A 22,343-nucleotide genomic window follows, 5' to 3' on the forward strand; every position below is an offset into this window, starting at 1 on the left:
TCATCGTGCCAAACGTTCGCGACGAGTTTACTTCGGCCGTCAATATTTTTACTGCTTCAGACCGTTGACCCGTTTTTTCCTGATGAACAATGTAAAAGCGATGTTTAAACGTTCCGCTAACAGCTCTGCTATAGTACTGGTACGCTGGTGTTTTATCTCTCTTCTCACGATTTAGGCTGAAAATGTTTGAAAGTATTCGCACTTAAAATACATATTTTTATCACTTGCTACATTTATCTAAATTTTTTTTTATAATTTAAATGATTTAAAATGCTCTGACTCGTTGACCCAGTTGTTAGTTTATGTGGGTTTGAGTGTTGAGATACGGGGTTTGAGTCCGTGGTTAGCCCGACCAATAAGCTTTTCTTTCTTAGTTAGCCCCGACTATCTTATCTGATGGTAAGTGATGATGCAATCTAAGTCGGCAGCGGCCTAACTTGTTAGGAATAGGATGAAAATCTACACTCCTTTCGGTTTCTACACGGCATCGTACCGGAACGCTATAACTCTTGGCGGTACGGTTATAAAATAAGCCCAACAACAAAAAAAAAACGCGGTGAGTGTAACATCCAAATCCCCACTCTTATAAAGAGCTTAACTGGCCCAGTTGTGGGCTATTGAAATAGGACAATCTTCTTGTTTATTGAACAAACATCCAAACAAATTGAGATATTAGCACAACAATATTTTTATATTATAGATTTATTAATATTCTTAAAATTCCTTATAAATCACTGCAAAAAGTGTTCCGAATCTGGCACACGAGCACAATTTTGTGTTTACTTACATTATATATTTATGTATATATAGTTCTTAACCATTTGACTCCTAAATGGACGACCGGTCGCCCATCGTATCCGTTACGTGACATGTAAAAAAATATAAAGTAAACTAAGGACAATAGGCGAGCACAGTATCATGCTCCGCGCGATAGAGGAATATAAAGATTTTTTTAAATGGCTCAGAACGGTAGATTAAAACCGCATTCCCTGACTGTCGGCTTCTTCAACGCAGACGGGTTTTTCGATAAAATACTCGCGGGCAGCGAATGGTTAAACCACCAAGACGAAGAAGACATATCTAATAGTATAAAATTACTGAACGATTAGAAGTCACTTTTGTGCGCCTCAGTTTCGACGCGTTAGTGACATATCTAATAGTATAAAATTACTGAACGATTAGAAGTCACTTTTGTGCGCCTCAGTTTCGACGCGTTAGTGACATATCTAATAGTATAAAATTACTGAACGATTAGAAGTCACTTTTGTGCGCCTCAGTTTCGACGCGTTAGTGACATATCTAATAGTATAAAATCTTTGTATTAGTACCATATCTAAATCAGTGTTATAGTAAATGGCTGTATACACACGCCCGGCTTTGTCTGCATCCAATTTGGCGAAGCAACGCCGCTACGGCCCTCGTGGGAGCCGCCAGTATTTCGACTTATTGACTTTTGTATTATACCGAGTGTAACATATTTCATTAAACGAATTGCGGTTTGTATGGTGAGTTAACTATCTACATACGATTTGTTGTTTATTTGTCGGTTGTTTACTAACAATTTTGTTGTTCATTTGATGATTTGCTTTGTTCTACGCCACGCCACATTGATGTATTGTGATGGGTGTAAGCGTCAAATTCTCACTCCTATTTGTTTGTTTGTTTCTATGTATTTTGTGTTTTTAGTTCGTAACCAGTATGACAATTTCAAAAATTCTTTCCAAATGAAAAGCTATTTAGATTTTAGAAATTATCAGCGTATCAGGTTATTTTGTTCCCGATTTCCCACAGGAAAGAGAATATATTTGCTCCTACAGGAGCCGCAGCAGAAAAAACCGGTAAGTGGCAAACGTATGGTTCTCTGTCTACATGGCCCAAGGTTCTCTACGGCAAAATTAACAAATGTGTAAATTTCTTCCTTTTGCAGTGGAGACCCTTGCGCGATGTAGTCACAGTGCTAAAAACAAATCCGAATAATTTCATCAGTCGAGGCAACTAGCCTCAACTAATGAATCCGAATAATTTCATCAGTCGAACTAGCCTCAACTGATGACAGAAGGGCTGGCTCAATGTTTGCGCAAAGGATCAGCCTGGCTGTCCAGCGCGGAAATGTAGTCAGTATTTTTGCCAACAGTGGAATGTTGGCAAATAGTAGGCATGATTTAGATATCTATGATCACTAAAGTGATGGGTATCTATGTAAGTTCACCGTCAAAAGTTTTCAAAACACAGTAACAACATAACTATCTCGATGGCAGTAATAAATCCTTATAATGCTAGGAGCACACTCAAGCCCTGCCCCGCATAAGGAGCATGACGTGGCGCACGTGGCTAGTGAATGGCGCATGTCGATAGCCCACTCACATGAGCGCTGGTCATTAAATGAGATGCGCTGCCTTACTCAACAATGAGTCCCTAATAAAACTGACGTTCACATTCATAATTATTGAGTTAAGTTAGTGATGTTAATATTTGTTAAAGCGTTGTATAGAGCTTGTTACATTGGGGATGATGACTAGGTTGTAATATATTGATTTTTATGATACATTCATAGGGTAAATAGGGTCAATGTTAACTAATTTATACATAAAACGCAAAGATTGTCTAAATATTTGCAAAATAATTAATGAGATTAAAAAAATTTAAAATCTATTTAAACTCTAGTAATTTTGTTTGTAGGTAATGTAATGTTCGTTAGATTTCTATGTGCGTACAAATCTAACGATCATTACATTACTACGACGTCATTAGTTCGTGCCATTTTGTATGGGGCGTTTCTCAGGGATCCGCGGTAGCGTCGCAAATTTGACCCTTTAAATTCCTGTATCTCCGAAAGTAATGATCGCAGATACCCTGTTACCATAAAATCGAAAATCGTTTGACTAATTGGAATAATAATTATATAGTTTTTGTCCATATTCTAAAGAGGTGGTTTAAAAATAGGAAACTCTAAAAAAAGAAGCCAAAATTATGAAAAAATTTAAATGTTAATTTTGTTTGGGTGATGTATGTAAATCCTATGCAATACCAGATATGAAATATAAATGGTTTATTATATTAAATAAAAATTATCAAAACAACAAAAAACAAGAAGAATATAATAACAATAGAAAATAAACTTTATGACTTTATTTACATCAATAAAACCGACCTCGATACAACAATTAAGGATAAAGAAAATCTTTAATAGAAACCACTGCAGTTAACAATTTCAAAGTGGATTACTTGAATCCACTTTGAATTTTCATTCTTGAATCAAATAATACTTTTAAATTTTTAGTATTGAAACTAAGAAGATTAAAATTCATAAGCGCAATACCACTTATATGGAGCAGGAGCAGTACAAATATAAACGCGCCATATTAAGTCTTACAGCTGAAAACGCTCCTTACGGAAGTTTAAAAATAAAGGAGCTTATTATGGGAAGGAATAATGCGAAAATTAGGTCGTTCTTATAGGCCAAGAGCTAACAACCGCTTAGGCGACAAACTGGCTATATCTTTTATACTCGTAGATTTAACTACCTATACCTATTTAACCAACCAAAATAACAATAACAGCTTATGTACCATTCAGTATGTTTATTAATTATTAACTCTTTCTTCGTTTTTTTTGTAATATTATAATTTTTTTTTCTTTTATTATTTTCTTTTCTTTGTATTGTATTTTTTATTTAGTAGGTACTCTTTATAGTTTACTTGGAAAATTACTTTCATCAGCCCTATCTACATTTTGTAAAGTTACTTGTGGATAGAGATGTGGGTTGTGTATGTAAAACATTTTTTTAATTACTTTAACTGTTTTCAATCCCAAATAAATAAAAGGAAAATAAAGTACTATATTATCTACGATTTTATAAATAATGATATAATAAGATATAGAAAGAACCATCCATTCCATACAGATGACAGAGTCTTAATATCTAATATGAATCACTTTATAGTGAAAACAAAACATTAATTGGAGTTTTTATATCGAAAAGCTTGTATTAAATTGTAGATAATTTACTAAAATGTACCTAGATTTGTTCATAATAAAAATATCCATTATTTATAGAAAACAAAGTAAATACAAAATAGAGTGAAAGCAAAACATTATATAAACTTGTGAAGCACTTTTTTCGAGTTAGAGTTAAGAAGAGTTTCTTTTGCATTAACAAAAAGTTAAATTTCGAAAACAATAATTCTGTACCTAATTAAAGTTTTTAGGCATGTACACTTAAGTTTAATTTCCATTATTTTCTTGAATAAAATTGCTATTTTATTATCTTTTCTATATCTTACTACTTTATGCATTAAGCATTTAGAAAAATGTATGGGAATGACATTTGCTATCGACAGATCACGTGATAATGATCCATCATTCCCATACATTTTTTTAGTTTTCGAAGCGTTTGCGATCGTAGAAAGAGAAATGACGTGGCTCTGTAGCTCTATAAGATGCTGATGATCAGTGTAAGTTCAACAAACCAACAAACAATCAATTACATAATGTTATTTGTACCTAACATATGATAGCCACTGGCTCTTCGCCTACAATATTTGTTGAAAGCGGTCGGCGTCGGTCGGTCGAATGCAAAGCGCGGTACTAAGGCGGCGATTTTCGCTTCGTTTACGCACATTTTTATACTGATGGGCATTCGCTTAAGGTGGTATTCGCTTAGCTAGAATTTATACGAAAAGCTTATTATCGTTATGTTTTGTCGTCATCAACCCATATTCGGCTCACTGCTGAGTTCAGGTCTCCTCTTAGAATGAGAGGGGTTAGGCCAATAGTCCACCACCCTGGCCTAATGCGGAATGGCAGACTTCACATTCTCTGGTATGCAGGTTTCCTCACGATGTTTTCCTTCACCGTTTGAGACACGTGATATTTAATTTCTTAAAATACACACAACTGAAAAGTTAGAAGTGCATGCCCCGGACCGGATTCGAACCCACACCCTTTCGGAACCGAAGGCAGAGGTCATATCCACTAGGCTATTACGTGTTCTATGTTTTGTAGGTTGTACTATATCTTTCAAATTTTTTGTTACCAAATACAATAGACTACCAACCGATTTTTAGGGTTCCGAACGTACATACGAGTACGTACAAAAATCGGAACCTAAGATCACTTGCGTCTCCGAACGTCCGTCTGTTACAGTCGATTTTCTCCGAATCTACTGGACCAATTACATTGAAATTTGGTACATATATTAAATTCTGTGACTCAAAACGCAAAGGAAAGGTGACTCAAAACCGTGAATAGATACAATCTGAACATGGGGGGGGGGACAATATGAAATTTAAAAAAAAAACTGTATCGTGTGAGATTTGAGGAAAAGGATCTTAAATATATTTTTATCTCTAAATATTTCTTTCTAAATTATATCTCTTTTGTTGTTAATTACATTAGCAGTAGTACCTAATTTAAAATTCACTAAAATAATTTCGTTTGTATAACGTGACAACAACTTGGTAGCCACAGTGACCTGTATCAACAACTCAACTTTCTACCCGAATGTAGGTGATCTATCAACAAACAGAGTGTTGATAGGAGATAAGTCTCGGCTCAGCGGAAACCGGGTCAGTCTCATTAGAGCGAGTTGCTCACTCGGGGATTTGCTTATCAATGTATTGTGTTAATAACTACACTGACCTGTCTCCAGGCTCTTGAACTATGGGTTTTGCAAGTGGACCATTTCACGTAGCGGTCTGAGAGATAGTGGACATATTTGGGTAGGTTTTGAGGCAAGCTGAAAAACTGTATTGTAATAAAATATCCCCAATATAGTATTGGAACCTGGTTAGAGAGCAGAGGATTTATTTTTTTACTATTTAAATGTTCAATGAAAATTTTGAGTGGGTATGTGATGTGATAATGTGTCCGACCTAGAAACGTTGAGCTATTGATGCTCTTTAATACGGCCTCCGTGGTATGCGCGGTGGATTTACAAGACGGAGATCCTGGGTTCGATCCCCGACTGGGCCGATTGACGTACAGTTCCAGTTCCAAGTCCAGGTCTGGCTAGTGGAAGGTTTCGGCCGTGGCTAGTTACCACCCTACCGACAAAGACGTACAAGCGATTTAGCGTTCCGGCACGATGTCGTGTAGAAACCGAAATGGGTGTGGATTTTCATCTTACGCCTAACAAGTTAGCTCGCTTCCATCTTAGATTGCATCGTCTCTTACCATTAGGTAAGAAAGCAGTCAAGGGCTAACTTAAAAAATAATAACAAAAAAAACTACCCTAGAGTCCTTGCAACTATGAAGGGTTATTTTCTGATCGTGTCTAAGTGCCGTAAGCTCCTTAATGGGACCTCAAAAGCGTCAGAGGGTAACGCCATTGAACGTCTGTGGTTCATAATTTAGCATCCAAGAAGAACCCCATGGTAAGTTAAATAAATGCTTGTAAACACGTATCAGAAAAATCAAGAAATATCATATCAATTAAGAAATTAAATATCACGTGTCTCAAACGTTGAAGGAAAAACATCGTGAGGAAACCTGCACACCAGAGAATTTTCTTAATTCTCTGCGTGTGTGAAGTCTGCCAATCCGCATTGGGCCAGCGTGGTGGACTATTGGCCTAACCCCTCTCATTCTGAGAGAAGACCCGAGCTCAGCAGTGAGCCGAATATGGGTTGATAATGATGATAATGATGAAACACGTATAAAAATAGAGCCGGTTTTCATGTAAACAGTCTCTTTGTTACAGCCGTGTCTGGCGCTTGCGACACGGCATCTCACCTGCCATATCGAGCTAATTCTGTGCTGACCTGGATCTCTGCTTTCCCTATATCTGGTGTCTTATATGTGAAAATAGCTGAGACGTTTCGAACAATTAGCTCTGCTCTTTTTAGCTTTATTAAGCTTTTGTCTGACATACTTTGTCTAATCTATGTACCGATATACCAAAGAATTGTCTAGTAACAATATGTGGATAAACTCTTGAAAGTAATGATAATAAACATTGTAAATTATGACGGTGTTTGAAAGAGCAACTGTTGAGTATATTGCTGACACTTCTCAGAAAAGTCTTCCGAATCGGTAGTGTATTTACAAATATTCAAACTTGACGTTTCAAAAGTGATTTTAAATTAAAAGTACTTGAATTAATTGTGCCTATTTTGATTTTGAAACCTGATGGTAAAACTGATGTTAAGAAATCCGTTGTTAAATAAAGTGATACATTTGGAGGCGTGTTGTATAGAAACCGGTTTATCAACAGAGGCTCATTTGTTTTTTAAGTGATTTTGAAGTTGTGGACCATATCTCAGAAGCTTTAGTTCTAAACTCGCCAAGAAAATTCATAAGATTCGTTCCACAGAACTAGTAAGACGAGGAAAATAAACCTTGACGACCTTCGTGGCGCAGTGGTATACGCGGCGGAATTATAAGACGGTGAACCTGGGTTCGATCCCTGGCTGGGCCGATTGAGGTTTTCTTAATCGGTCCAGATCTGGCTGGTGGGAGGCTTAGGCCGTGGCTAGTACCACCCTATCAAACGGTTTTGCGTTCCGGTACAATTGTCCGGGATGTCATCATCCTCCTAACAAGTTAGCCCGCTTCCATCTAAGATTGCATCATTACTTACCAGGTGAGATTGTAGTCAAGGGCTAACTTGTAAAGAATAAAAATTCACTTTCGTTTACTTGCTTGATAATTATTGTACTATCGAATAGTCGCTTACGAAACACTTAAATCATTGGATTAGATTCCAATAAATTATTCCTACTAATGTATGGAATGAGAGATTATTGCCAGATGCTCGACGGAATTGACCTGTCATACTAATGGATCATTACGAGTGGTGCGGATATGCGCATCTCGGTTATTCATTCATCTGATAAAACAAACTAAATAGCCATTTCCACGGAAAACTACCGGAAATACTTGATGTGTGAGAAGACAATCGATTATATAGTTATGGTAGATGCATTTAGGAAATTAAACATCACGTGTCTCAAACGGTGAAGGAAAAACATCGTGAGGAAACCTGCATACCAGAGAATTTTCATGATTCTCTGCGTGTGTGCAGTCTACCAATCCGCATTGGGCCAGCGTGGTGGATTATTGGCCTAACTCCTCTCATTCTGAGAGGAGACACGAGTTCAGCAGTGAGCCGAATATGGGTTGATGATGATGATGATGGTAGATGCATTATACCTATATGAAGCCTCAATAGCTCAACGGTAAGAGCGGTTGGACTCATCACCGAGGGGTGGTGGTTCGATCCCCGCCCCGTGGGTCTATTGTCGTACCCACTACACGTTCTAGCACAGTCTTTCCAGACTAGTTGGTGGAGAAAGGGAATATTATAAACATTATGGCACCCATTGTGTGCGGAAACGACCCAGAAGAAAGAAGAAGAAAGAAATAATATGGCAAATATTCTTTAAAAAATAAATAAATATGTAAATGTATGTAATAATTACAAATAACTATATTTTCTTTTATTCATAATTTTTGCAGTATTATCTTTCAGAAACCGGGTACCTAATTATATACCTACACAATTTGTATTACTAACCAACCAAACTTTACCCTTAGAAGGACCTAAAATAGTAGACACAGTAATTCACATTTCATCTTACTTGATTAATGTTTCGAATAGTTATTACGCATAAGAATCTGTAATAAAAATAAAAAGAAAATCCTTAATTTAAAAGCCATAATGACTCACCTGAAAAAATAGGCAAAAGCAGACCCATTGATAGTACTTGTAAATCTTCCTGTCGCTCATATCTTCCTTGCCCTTCTCGCGGCTGTTCCCGATGCCGGGGTACGGCACCTCCACGCCCACCTTCTTGCTGAAGAAGCTCTTCAGGGTGTAGGTGGAGTGTATCCAACAGTACGTGTTCAACACGTCCTCGGGGATGTCTTTGGTGTGGATGCAGTCGATGGGGTTGCCGACGTACTGCCTCGTGGTGACGATCAGGCTGAAGGCGATCAGCAGGATGACAGTGATGGAGTAGTGCAGTCTGAACACTGGAGAGTCGATGTGCACATAGTTCACCTTTATAAGATTCTTTAAACCGCGAAAGACGTCTAACATCTTAAACGCTTCCGTCCGAACTCGCACACTTTTTGTCCAATCTCCTTCAATAACATTATTTCGATACTCTATTTATTGTTTCGAAGCACCACTTATTTATTTTTTTTAATTAATTAACATTTTTTTTTTAATTTTTATAATTTGGTACACGTTTTGTTTTTGTTTGCACGTTTATTTATTATTTTATTTTGGGTTTTCAGTTCGTTGTTTTTAAGGCACTTTTTAATGGCAGTGTGACGTTGTATCATAGGTTCCGTCTGTGCTGGTGTACTTTCTTTGGTATTTTTATAAACTTGAGAAACGATACCATTGTGTCATATTTCCTACGTTTCATAATTGTTATTGTTTTTCATTTGTTCGACCTGGCCATGTTTAGTTATCTCTTGACGTTCGGCGTCTAGTCATCGGGTGAACTTGTATTAGATTATTGAAACTGTGAAATAACGATTGCTAAGATCACTTTGATTAACAGTGAAAAGGTTGGTAAAACGAGCCTCACATATTCAATATACCGGAGCACTGGAAGGCTATGTCGCGAATACATCGGTCAGTCGTTCTTAATGGAGTTACCATAATTTGACTCAATACACAATTTGACTCTTTAGACAACATATTCGTACGTTGTATGAAAGTGTAGCTAGTTTGGAAAATGCAACAGAAGTGAAATAAATATATATTTTTTTAAAACATATATTTTGTAATGTTACCTCATAGACCTACCTACAAGTGAGTAAGTTAGTTTGATAGTTGACTAGAAACGAGAACTGTAACCTAACCTGGCTAACCTAACTTAAAAATTATAACAGAGTAGTTTAGTACCAGAGTAAGTAAACAGGGAAGGATAAAGAAGAATAGCGGACAAGAAAACACTTCTCTCTAAGACTTCTACCAGCAACAAAGGAAAAAATAGAAGCAAAAGGAAAAGTGAAAAAACAAGTCTCAATTTAATTAATATAGCAAACTGACATATTTAAATCATTAAATGAATTAAATAACTATAAAATCCAATTATAAAATAACGTAATAATAGATAAAAGAACGTATTTTAATAGCAATGTATAAAAGTATTCTTTGAACCGAAGCAATAACCGTTGTTTAAAGTCCTAAAAATAAAGTACTCCATAAAAATTAAGAAAAATATACAACTTATTACTCAAGCAATATTAGAAAGTCTAGCTTAACTTAAAGCATAAAATAAAAAAAAAACCATGTCGAGCCACGCGTTTGCCATTTTAAAATCATTAAGAAGCACAATTCTGTTCGCCCTATTTACATATTCAAAGCTTCCCAACTACGTAAGCATTACAACAATATCAGCGAGTGGGCTATTCAGGCTATTTGAATAGCCATAATCCCGCCTTCATCCGAGATGTACAGCGCCACTTGCATATACTTCATACGTACTCCAAATGCTCATTTAGACAATGTGGTTTTATATTTCTTTTATTGTAATGGAAAATTTATTGTATTCATGTAATAATTTTTTTTAGTTTTGCTGAATTGTACTCGTCTTTAGCAACTTTCAATTAATAAATTACTAGCGGAAACCCGCGACTTCGTCCGCGTGGAATTCAGTTTTTACAAATCCCACGGGAACCATGGATTTTTCCGGAATAAAAAGCCTATGTGTTAATCCAGAGTGAAATCTATATCCACTCCAAATTTCAGCCAAATGCTTCAGTAACCGCAGCTTAAAGGAGTAACAAACGTACACACACACAAACTTTCGCCTTTATAATATTAGTGTGATTGTAGTGCTTTAAAATACCAAATGGAAAATTTAAGAAACACACTAGCCGCCCCTACGATTTTGATTTCCCGTGAATTCTCCATATCCCCATCATTAGATCCTAGTTTCCTTATCATAGTATCACCCTCAGAATATCTCTGTTCCAACAAAAAAATAATCATCAGAATTGGTTGATAAACGACGAAGTATATATATGGTCGAGTAACCTCTTCCTTTTTTGAAGTCGGTAAAAGTCCCAATTATTATGATAGTAAACTATCCCACCGGATAAAATGCTTTTAGTTACTTAGTAAGTTTTACTGCCACGCTTTTTTAACAGGCAAACTTTTTTTTGTGTTCTGGTCTGAAGTAAAATTATTTAACTTCAAAAACTTGAAGAAGAAAAACAATATAGTAGGTGGTTGGAAAACTGAAGCTGGCAGGGAATTCCAAATCTTTGCAATGCGTATAAGAGTCCAACCGCTTAATATTAATTAACATCCGGCCGCTCAGAGATTGCGTTTCTGATAGGTTGAGATCGAATGGGACAAACATATTCAATTACAATTGCCTTGTTTTTTGTCTCATCACTACAATGACAAACAGTTGGCATGACCTTAAAACAGCTCGGTTAAACAATCTTCTACGAAAGTTCGAAGTTACATGCCCATTTGATCACGACCTGTCAGAAACGCAATCTCTGAGCGGCCGGACATTAGTACCTATATTTCCAACATCATCGACATCGATCATCGACTACGTTGAGAACATCGACTACGTTGAGGTAGTCCTATGATGGAATGAGTAACGAGATAAAACAGACTAAAATACGTCATTTATACTTATTCTCTTATTTAGCAGACTGCCTGTCAGTTACGCATGCAACCAATCGCGTGAAAGCTCCGTGACCATCATCAGATACAAATGTTAAATAATGTGGGTAGATAATAAATTCCAACATTAAGCCCCTACACACGTGTACTCATACGTCGCCATAACACATTATTTATAACTCTTTGAAGTCTTCCCTGGACCGCTATAATCCCACTGAGGATTTCTGACATACGACGTTAAAAAAAATTCATTGATATTTTTTTACATAAACCGCGACCCATAACACAGAAAGACCCCTGACTTTTTTTTTCACAAATCCCTCGGAAACCATGGATTTTTTTCCGGAATAAAAAGTAGTCTATGTGTTAATACAGACTATAATCTATCTCTACTTCAAATTTGAGGTGATTCGGTTCAGTAGCCGAGGCGTGAAAGAGTAAGAAACATACATACCATCAAAATCACCAGGTTTTTGCAAATTTCGGGATTTTTTCGGGATAAAAAGAAGCCTATGTGTTAATCCAAAGTAAAATCTATATTCATTCCAAATTTCAACCATTGCAGGTCTATAGATCATAAGTCCAAGTCTAGTATTTAAAAAAAATATTGGAAACAGATAAAAAGAGTGAGCAAGTTCAAGTCAAAACTATCTGCATACCGAATTTAATTAAATAACACGCATTTTTTCAAGTGATTTACTAACAAACATCCAACTATAGAATCTTTCATTGATATTAATACTATAACGATTATTTTAAATATTAAATATTGAGGTAAAACTACATAACAACCATGATACAAGAGCGTTGAGTGAGTCACAATTAGTTATTATGTTTATCTATCCAAACATCAAAGGAAGAAAGGAAAAACTAAAATACGAGCGAAATGATTCGAATTATTGTACAGCTAAAATATTTGACGCTAATCGTACACAAAAATTGGCGAAAGAACTAAAATACGTCGAACGTTCGTCGACTCATCAAGTATTATAGACCAAGAGCCTGCGAAGCCAGACTACAAAAAAGAAGAGGTTTCTCAAATTCGACCCTTTATGGAAGCTGAAAGTGTTAGTGTGAATTGTAAGTGCATATTTATGTAAATGACGTTCATTAATAAAAAATAAATATGTTTAAATAGATTAAACTAGCTGCCCCTAATTTATCTACCCCTGACGATTCTCTGGAGGTTTTGTAATTGAAGATTTAATACTAACACCAATTACGTAAATTAATATAAAAATAAAATACTAATATTTAAAAAGATACTCCATCTTTTGTTTTTGTGTACTATTGTGTACTGTTTTTACAATATTATAAACACAAGACGTCATTTTTTTCACTAGTATTGGAAATTACTATGACATTTAACGATGCCACGCTTCGTAACTTCGTGTTATACTGATTCAAAGATGTATTCGTTTTTGAATTTGTATTTGGAATGGCAGCTTCTCTGTCTTGTACCATGCACTTTATCTGCCTAATATTCTTTAATCTGTGGGGGGTAACAATAGGAAATCATTTCTGTATGTTGTAACCCTTCGTCAAAAACCCTTAAATTATGATCCATAACAGGGATTTTTAGAGCGATTTTTTTTAAATATTCCCGTTACCCTCCAATAAGTCGGAAAAGATTGTAATAGGAGTGGGTACGACAATAGTCCAGCGGGCAAGGAACGACCCACCACCTCACGATGACTAGTCCGCGCGGACTAATTTGCGTGGATTTATAAGACGGAGGTCCTGGGTTCGATACCCGGAGGTCGAGGTTTTCTTAATTGGTCCAAGTCTGGCTGGTAGGAGGTTTCGGCCGCGGGTAGTTACCACCCTACCGGAAGAAACGTACCGCTAAGCGATTTAGCGTTCCAATACGATGTCGTGTAGAAACCAAAAGGGGTGTGGATTTTTATCTCTTTACAACTTGCATCATCACTTACCATCAGGTGAGATTGTAGTCAAGGGCTAACTTGTATAGAATAAAAAAGGGACTGATGACTGGGGGCATGATGCGGAAAAGATTAAAAAAAACCTGCTTAAAGAAGCAAATTCCAGAATTGTATTTATCTGCTTATGGTAGAGAGAAGGATACTCTAAAGTCAGCCATTGATGGTCAATTCTTCTCACGTTTCTCCAGCGCAAACGGCAGCGAAGACGTTTCATAAGTCGAGCCGTCATGCACGGAGTGATCAATACACAATCAGTTATAGTCGTGGGTGCTGCAGAAACGTGATCGTCAATGGTGGGCATAACGAACTTGCAAAGTTCATAAAATGAGGCATGTCTCGCGATCACTGGCTCTTAGTCTATAATATTTGTGTTCAAAACTTCAAAGTGCATGTCGTAACAAATCGGGACGCGCGCAGGTGACCGGTATCACTTCTGCGAACCGACCCGAATAGCTCAAAGAACATGCTCAACGTAAATAATATGATAAATTGGGTCTGTCATAATAACATGAATCACGCCGTGATTGTCGACTGTCAAAAACATCAAAAAACTATTTAATTTCGGCAATAATTTTCTAACAGCGAGTTTACGCGGACGATTTGAGTTTATAGCCACTTTGAGATAAGTAATGGACGTTTAAAAAATATTTTGAATGATTTTGTAAGATTTCATTTGATGTTAAATGATAAAACTCCTTAAGTCTGTTTAGTCAATGGTATGAAATTGACCTTAATAGTAAAGTAGTGGCACATCACACACACACATACAAATAACACAATAAGCTGTCTTGTAGGCACGTCGATTCTCTATCTACAGACGCTAACGCATCGAATATGAAAAAATGTATGGAAATGACATTCATTATCGACACGTGATCAAGAAGAAGAAATACTTTATAGCACAGACAAATACAAAAACAAAATGAAAAAAAAATCAAAAATGAATATTTATTTAAAATTCAAAATTTTTTTGAAAATTCTTTTACCGTTATTCCTATGTACTTATTACATACGTGAAAGAATTTTCAAAATCCGATTCGGTAATCCAGAGATTCCCCCTACAAAACATATAAACTGTATCTTTTTGTTATATTAATTATAGAATATTATATAGACTCATAAGAAACTAAAAGTATAAAAAATTACCTACAAAGATATTAACCACGAGCTTAAGATAACAGTCCAAAAGATGCTCTATAAAGCGGCAATATTTATGACATATTCGGCAACCTCTATAAAATCAAAGGAAATTCGTGTCTGAAGTGAATTGTGGGTTTTCATCATGGTTGCCATAATGCGTCGCTTCTAAGTGGCGTTCCTGACCACTCATATTTTATAAGAGCCTCTTAATAAAGGATAAATTTCGCTGGCTTTTTATGGAAAAAATTGCTATGAAAATATTTGATAAAGCCTTGTCTCTTCGTCTTATCGGTTTACCGGTGTTTGGCAAAATCTTCACACTTTTTTACGAAGGTAAATTGGATTTTTATGCATTATCTAATTTAATATTATAATATTGATAACAGGAATGTTTGTATATCTCTAAATAATAAACAAACATTAGGTACTTATTTCAACTATGCTATTTTCGCGGTAACAGAAGCTATTGAATTGTTAATTTTTTTTTATAATTCCTTAAAAGGTAAAAAACTAAAAACTTTTAATTGTAGCGTTATTGCTTATGGTGTTTATATAATTCGACAAACAAATTCGACTCAATTTCTGTAGAACTATTCTCTGTCTAAAGAACGTATTGTTAGACATATTAGACGATAAAGACGAGTTAGAAATACACACACCTTTAGTTATAAAACATCGTAGAATAGATAGTTTTGCAAATAGTAGATAGACATTCTTATTCTTACATGGTCTAATCATAATGAAACCTACACTTCCTAATGATAAGTGAATAGCATGTTTAATATTTATTATTGTATCATTAACATAGAAGAATAGCAAGAATATAGTCTAGGTATATATCCTAAACATGGAAAACCAGGTTGGGATCGCTTTTGTTAAATGAAATTCCAAGAATCAAATAAATTACTAGACCAACAGACTACGTGGCCGAATGTCCCGATTACAGTAGTGTACTGGAGACGGTGTGTTTATTACCTTGCAAACAATGATGTAATAGATACAAGATACACGCACTACGAAGAAACAAATTATGAAAAATAATAGTACCAACGTCATTTCGTTAAGTATATAGTTATTTCGATATCTCAGTAACAATGATAGTATAACGATGAAGAGCCAATCCGCATCAGGTGGTGGACTATTGGCCTAACCCCTCTCATTCTGAGAGGAGACTCGAGCTCAGCAGTGACCTGAATATGGGTTTATAATGATGAACTACCTAGCCACAGCTAATCGAACAAAATATCTTCTTTTGCATTTAGTGGCGCTGACACGGTTTTTAACTAAGGTTAAAAGGAAATTACTTCTCTTGTACAGTTTTGTAATAAGTCATCGGGGTAAGCAGTGCATTGTTGCATCGATGCATTGCACGTCCCTATTTGTATGTCTATAACTAAAGATAATCTTTTTAACATAAAAATGGAACCGACTTCAAAGACGTATTCCAGTTATTTTGATTTACACACAAAATTACTAAACCCTATAAAAACTAAATGGGACGAATCTGGACTTGTTTTTTATTCTTTACAAGTTAGCCCTTGACTACAATCTCACCTGATGGTAAGTCATGATGCAGTCTAAGATGGAAGCGGGCTAATTTGTTATGAGGAGGATGAAAATCCACACCCCTTTCGGTTTCTACACGGCATCGTACCGGAACGCTAAATCGCTTAGCGGTACGTCTTTCTTCTAAATCTGCCCAGCCGGGCATCGAACCCAGGACCTCCGTTTTGTAAATCCACCGCGCATATTACTGCGCCACGGAGGCCGTCAAAAACTTTTTGAAACAAAAAAGAATTTTCAAATTTGGTTAACAAATGACGTAATAACAAGGTAACAAACGTTAAAAAAAACATACGCCTTGAATTGAGAACCTCTTCTTTTATTTGAAATTGGTTGAAAATACCAATTGTCGATGGTTAGGATTGTGTGCTACTTACTCGTAAGTCCCTATAGCCCGTATTCCCAAGTTAGCCCTTGTGCCAAAAGTTCCGCGGAGGTGGACTTAACAACTTTTTGCGGTATTTGTTTTAAGGCTTCTCGGCAGTTTGGCTCTACGCCACGACGTGGTATAAAGTCCGCCACTGCTTCTGCTTTTTACGGTGATTTATTTCTAAATACTGCTTATATTTATCAACTAAATGTCTGAAATGCGGAAAAAAGTACTAGACTTTTGTATAAAATTCAAAATTCATTTATTTCAATTAGGCTTCGTTTACAAGAACTTTTGAAATGCCAGGATTATATCATAATTCAATTTAATCTAATGGTGGTAAAATTAGTCGAAAACTTAAAATTAAAGTTACGAGGGTTCCAAACGCGTCTCGGTCCGAGAAATATACTCTTACGTAAATACTAATACTCTTAAGTAAAGGATATCAAATAGGTTGCAGGTAACAGGTAGTTTAAAATCGATAGGATGTTTCGAAGTCAGAAGGAAGTGGAAGGAATTATGATATTTTGGTTAACTTTGGTTACAGTTTGATTTTTTAATTAATTTGTCCTGACAATCATAACCTTTGTTCGACATTAGTTTTCTTATTTTTGTAATCACTTCTGAGTCCGCTAAAACGTAACATATTTGATAGTAGAAAATCTTTGTTGGTACCTAGATTAATATTAATTTTTGCTTGAACCAGAGTACCAGAGTAGCATACTTAGTAAATAGTCCATTACATTTTAATTCCATCATATTTATATTCCCATTATTGGTACCTACCGAACAAGAAGAACGCAAACTAATTATTTCACCAAAGGAAATTACACAATTTATGCTAAACCATAATAAATAATAATTTAATTTACTAAATTTCATACGAAATTGAACTTTGCTACAGAGTATTTATGGTGTTAATTAGATTGCGGTTTAGAGAGTAGAGGGTAATCACCTCTTCTGGTATACTCATTTGTGGGTACAATGTATCATTTGTGTTTTGGTGCATTTGCGTTATATTGTACTAAGGATATAGTTACTTTACTAATAAATATTACTAATAAATAAACTAATAGTAGCCGTGATAGCCCAGTGGAAATGACCTCTGCCTCCGATTTCGGAGGGTGTGGGTTCGAATCCAGTCCGGGGCATGCAACTTTTCAGTTGTGTGCATTTTAAGAAATTAAATATCACGTGTCTCAAAAGGTGAAGGAAAACATCGTGAGGAAACCTGCATACCAGAGATCTTAATTCTGTGCGTGTGTGAAGTCTGCCAATCCGCATTGGGCCAGCGTGGTGGACTATTGGCCTAACCCCTCTCATTCTGAGAGGAAACTTGAGCTCAGCAGTGAGTCGAATATGGGTTGATGACGCTAATAAATATGTACTTAGAATACCATACTGTATCATAAAAACAATATAAAACTAGCTACTAGCAAAAGCAATTCGTTATTCCGCATTTAAGCAACGAGGTGACTGATGAGTTGCTAAAGCGTCAGCTTAAGCGTTTTCTATGTTCTGTGGTGGTGAGTCTAAACTCCAAATCCCCCATTAGTGTAATGAATTTTGACGGCCTCCGTGGCGCAGAGGTCCTGGGTTCGATTCCCGGCTGGGCCGATTGATGTTCTTTGAATTGGTCCAGGTCTGGCTGGTGGGAGGCTTTAGCCGTGGCTAGTTACCACCCTACTGGCAAAGACGTACCGCCAACCGATTTAGCGTTCTGGTACGATGTCGTCGTAACCGAAAGGGGTGTGGATTTTCGCCCTCGTCCTAACAAGTTAGCCCGCTTTCATCTTAAATTGGTTTCATCACTTACCATCAGGTGAGGTTGTAGTCAAGCGCTAACTTGTAAAGAATTAAAAAAAAATAATGTGTGTAAAAAATAATTACTGTGGCAATTCAGTGGGAAAAAACTAGTTCATAATATTGTTAGTCAAATCGTCAGCAATTTGGTTTTAATTTCAATTTTTCAAGTAATAGTTGACGGAAAAACAGCTTGGTTCACACGATGTTAATCGGAAAACCATTTCCCATAGTAAACATGTATGATATAGCTAGGTACTTGTATATAAATACAAGAAAATAGAACATAAATTATATAAATTATACATGGGTTAATATTAAAAACCCCATTTATCTCAGATTGTGGCAAATGTATTGAAAACAAAATTAAACGGCCAGATTTATAACAGTCGGGCCACGACACTTGGCGACTCGACAAAATAATCGTATATAATTTTATAAAAAAATATCTAGCTGTTAAGTTTCCCTATGCCTGAACTCAAGCTTAACGAAACTTTCATAGATATAAATAGCAAAATATATATGAGTTATGTGCGATCTTAAAGTTGAAACTAAGTGAAAAATCAACTTAGAAAAATTAACTTAGTAGGTACTTAGAGTATTAATATTTTTCTGATCTTTTTTTTTTTAATTACTAGCTGATCCGGTCAAGCTTCACATTGACTTATGTGCGCTAATTTCCGTATTTACGATGCAAAGGACATGACATCGTACTTAAAATAAACTGAAATACATCTTGCGTTTATTCACAACCAAGTGTGAGTGTAAATATGTAAAGATAAACGTAATTAAGATACAAACTGAAGGTGCTGGAGTGGCGACCCCGCACTGCGCAGTGTTGGTCAACCCTCCCACTATGTGATCTGACGACATTAGAGTGTCAAAGAAAGCCGTCTGTTACGGGCGGCTCAGCAGCGTTGCATTTACGGTACCCCCCGGTGACGCCGCTGAGGTCCCATAAGGAGCCTACGGCACTTATAGTGGAATTCATAAACGTTGTAAAACACCCCCAGGGGATCATTCACCCGCTGAGTGTCAAATTCTCAAACAAATAGAGGCTAAATTCGACACTCAGCAGCTGAATGATTCCCTGGGGGTGCCCCTACTATGTCTATGAATTCCACTGTTACACAATCAGAAAAAAAAAGTTGCATTACATAAGACGTCCATCGGATGATATAATGATGATGATGATTAAGCTCTCCTTAGATAATACCTATAATGGTATTTGAGATATAGTGTGTGAGTTTTCATGCTGACTATTACTAACGAATCCAATTTACCGCCTCGCTTTTTAAACAAAGTCGTGGCTACACGATACGAATCGGCCTACTGACGAATTTTGTGAATGAATAACGCTTGCTAATTAAAGATCCGCGCGCTGCCAAGTTGGCCGACCGGGTGACAACCGAGAAATTATTTAATAATCGTTATATCGCTGGTTATTTGTTAAAAAACACTGTATCGTTTCGTACGTCCTTGGCCCGCGACGTGGCAGTGTTTTTTAAAGCATGCTTTATCATCTGCCATCTCGGATAATGGTGTTTTTATCCTTAATTCGCGCCTATTAAAGTGAGCGATGTAACTAGATTTCATTTTGTGTTTTTCCTTCTTTTCCGACTATTGTTGTATTATAATTTGGGCTAACGATCTCTTGGGATATAACTATAAGTTTAGTATACATAAGTAAATTATCTACTATACATATATTTTATCATTGCCTGTAACCTGCACTTGTGATACTTATGGTAACTTGGATTAGTATCTTACTAAGTCATACTTATTTCTGCCGTTTAGTAGAATTTACTTTTAGTCTTAAGGCATTGATAAACTAATCCAGCATAGTATCAAATTGAAATAATTAAAGATGTTGCTTGAGCTTATATTAATAGTTATACTAGCAGACGCCTGCGACTTCGTACGCGTGATTTAGTTTTTCACAAATCCCGCGGCAACCATGTTTTGGGATAAAAAATAGCCTATAGGTATTTTGCTCCATTACCTCCTCTATCTTCCAGTAAAGTTCTTATTATAATTAGTTCAGCGGGTCCAGAGATTAGCTCGGAAACAGAAAGACAGACAGACATTTTTTTTATAACCTTGACTATAAAAGACATAGTCATATCATAGATATAGTTACAAGCTCTTGAAAAAAGTTATTTTGAGACACACATACTTTTCAATTTTATTTATATTGTATTGATGATGATAACGTTGTACTATCTCACAGGAGCATTGTCAAAACTCCACTAAAAGTTTCGAAAAAAACAATTTTAACAATGGAGAAGAGATTGACAGACTTACGCACAGGCTGAAAACTGGTGAATTACAAAGCGTCTGCTTTATGTTTTACAGAAGGAGATAGAGATTTAATTGATAAATGAAATAATGCCGCCATTACCGACTGGGACTGGTTAGTGTCGGCGCAACCTTCGCGGGGCAATTGAGATCGCTCTAATGTTTTAAAATATTACAAATCAAGCACTTTAATACTTCGTACATCCACCTCTGTTTACACACTAAAACCGTAGCTAATTCAATTCAATTGGCCCTACGGCCTTCGGTTTTGGATAGCGTTGAAGAGCGATAACCAGTAGATTCCGCGGTGACTAAGGGTTCTGTAGAAATATCTACAGGGATCCATGAAATTATCTATATTATGAGTCGAATATCTTAGCAATCAATGCCTGCATCTTCTCTGCTCGGAGTTTTTTTTCTCTGCCACGCTATGAACCGTGCCGGATCCATCGCGTGGCAGAGAAAAAAAACTCCGAGCAGAGTCCTGGGCTTGTGACTAGTGGATGTAGGGTTAAGGAATTCCTTAAAAATCGATTAACACTCTCCGTCTCCGCTCATGTTGTTCTCCCTGCCTAGCCAAATTTGGTAAGATCCTAATAAAGCAGCTTTGGATACCCGTTCTAATATAAAACTTGTTCCAGTTCTAGAGAGGCTACAGTCTTTAAGCAAGTTATAGGAATATTTTGCTGGCTATATTTTATTCCCGTATTTCCACCGGAAACGGGAAGTAAGTGGGTGAAACCGCAGGGACATCCGTTAGCATAAAAGAATAAGTTAATAGATAGCGTAACTATAAATAACCCGACTTTATTTTATATTTAGTCGACAAGAAATGTACAAATTAATTTAGGATGTGCAAACGATTGCCAAGTAGTAAATTCCTGTACTTGTATACTTCACGAGAGACTTTGAATGTCTGACCCTCGAAAATGGTTACGACATTTTAAAATATGCCTCATTTAATTATAAGCTTTTCTTTTTATTATTTCAAAGAACCTAGCCTGTTAGCTCAAGTTATCCTCATTATCAGCATTATTAACGACCCAAAAAGGATTTGTTTTTCACCATCATTATGTCAGTCGATGGACGTCCACTTCCTTTTGTAAAGACTTCCCAACATCATCCCGAGCCGCCTGCATGACCCTCAGTAATGAGGAATACGACGCAAGGAGGAGGAAGACGATGATGAAGAAAAAAAACTTAGTAAATCTAAAGCAAGAAGAATCAGCGAAAGCTGATATTAATAGACTGGGTCCGAACACATAAAATAAGTATAATTGTGAAATCGGAGATTTATGCCGTCGTATAGATTTCCGCTACACTGGGCAATCGTATGAATTTCCCGATTTTCTAGCAAAATGCAGTTCAGATAAATTTTCCATATTTTTATGTGACCTATCACAATTGTTTTTATTGCATACTTTTTCATTTTTAATAAATTATACAATTTATTTTTATATATCGACAAGTCTATGATCTCACCTGACTCTCACTAGGTTATCCTAATCCTATTTTTTTAAAGAAGTAAAGTTTTTAGTGTTGTAGGGGGGGTAATCTCTGTATCCACTAAACCGAGGATATACTAACGGGAACTACGCGAGTGAAACCGCGGGACGTCGACTAG

The 22,343-nt window shown here is 36.3% G+C and overlaps 1 protein-coding gene across 4 annotated transcripts in view; it reads right to left on the minus strand.

Annotated features, from left to right (window-relative positions):
* The window catches only part of LOC112055699 (innexin shaking-B), a 117,084-nt gene that overhangs the window by 25,095 nt on the left and 69,646 nt on the right, over window positions 1-22,343 (minus strand). For 3 of the 4 annotated variants that reach the window (XM_052891647.1, XM_052891646.1, XM_052891645.1), the window contains exon 2: window positions 8,669-9,473. The exons of the other annotated variant lie outside the window; for it this stretch is intronic. In XM_052891647.1, coding sequence (XP_052747607.1) covers window positions 8,669-9,040 — 372 coding nt within the window. In that variant the 5' untranslated portion in view covers window positions 9,041-9,473. The remainder of the gene's footprint in view (window positions 1-8,668; window positions 9,474-22,343) is intronic. 4 annotated transcript variants of the gene reach the window in all.

The sequence above is a fragment of the Bicyclus anynana genome, chromosome 4 (assembly GCF_947172395.1).
Source record: "Bicyclus anynana chromosome 4, ilBicAnyn1.1, whole genome shotgun sequence".
Taxonomy (NCBI): Eukaryota; Metazoa; Arthropoda; class Insecta; order Lepidoptera; family Nymphalidae; genus Bicyclus; species Bicyclus anynana.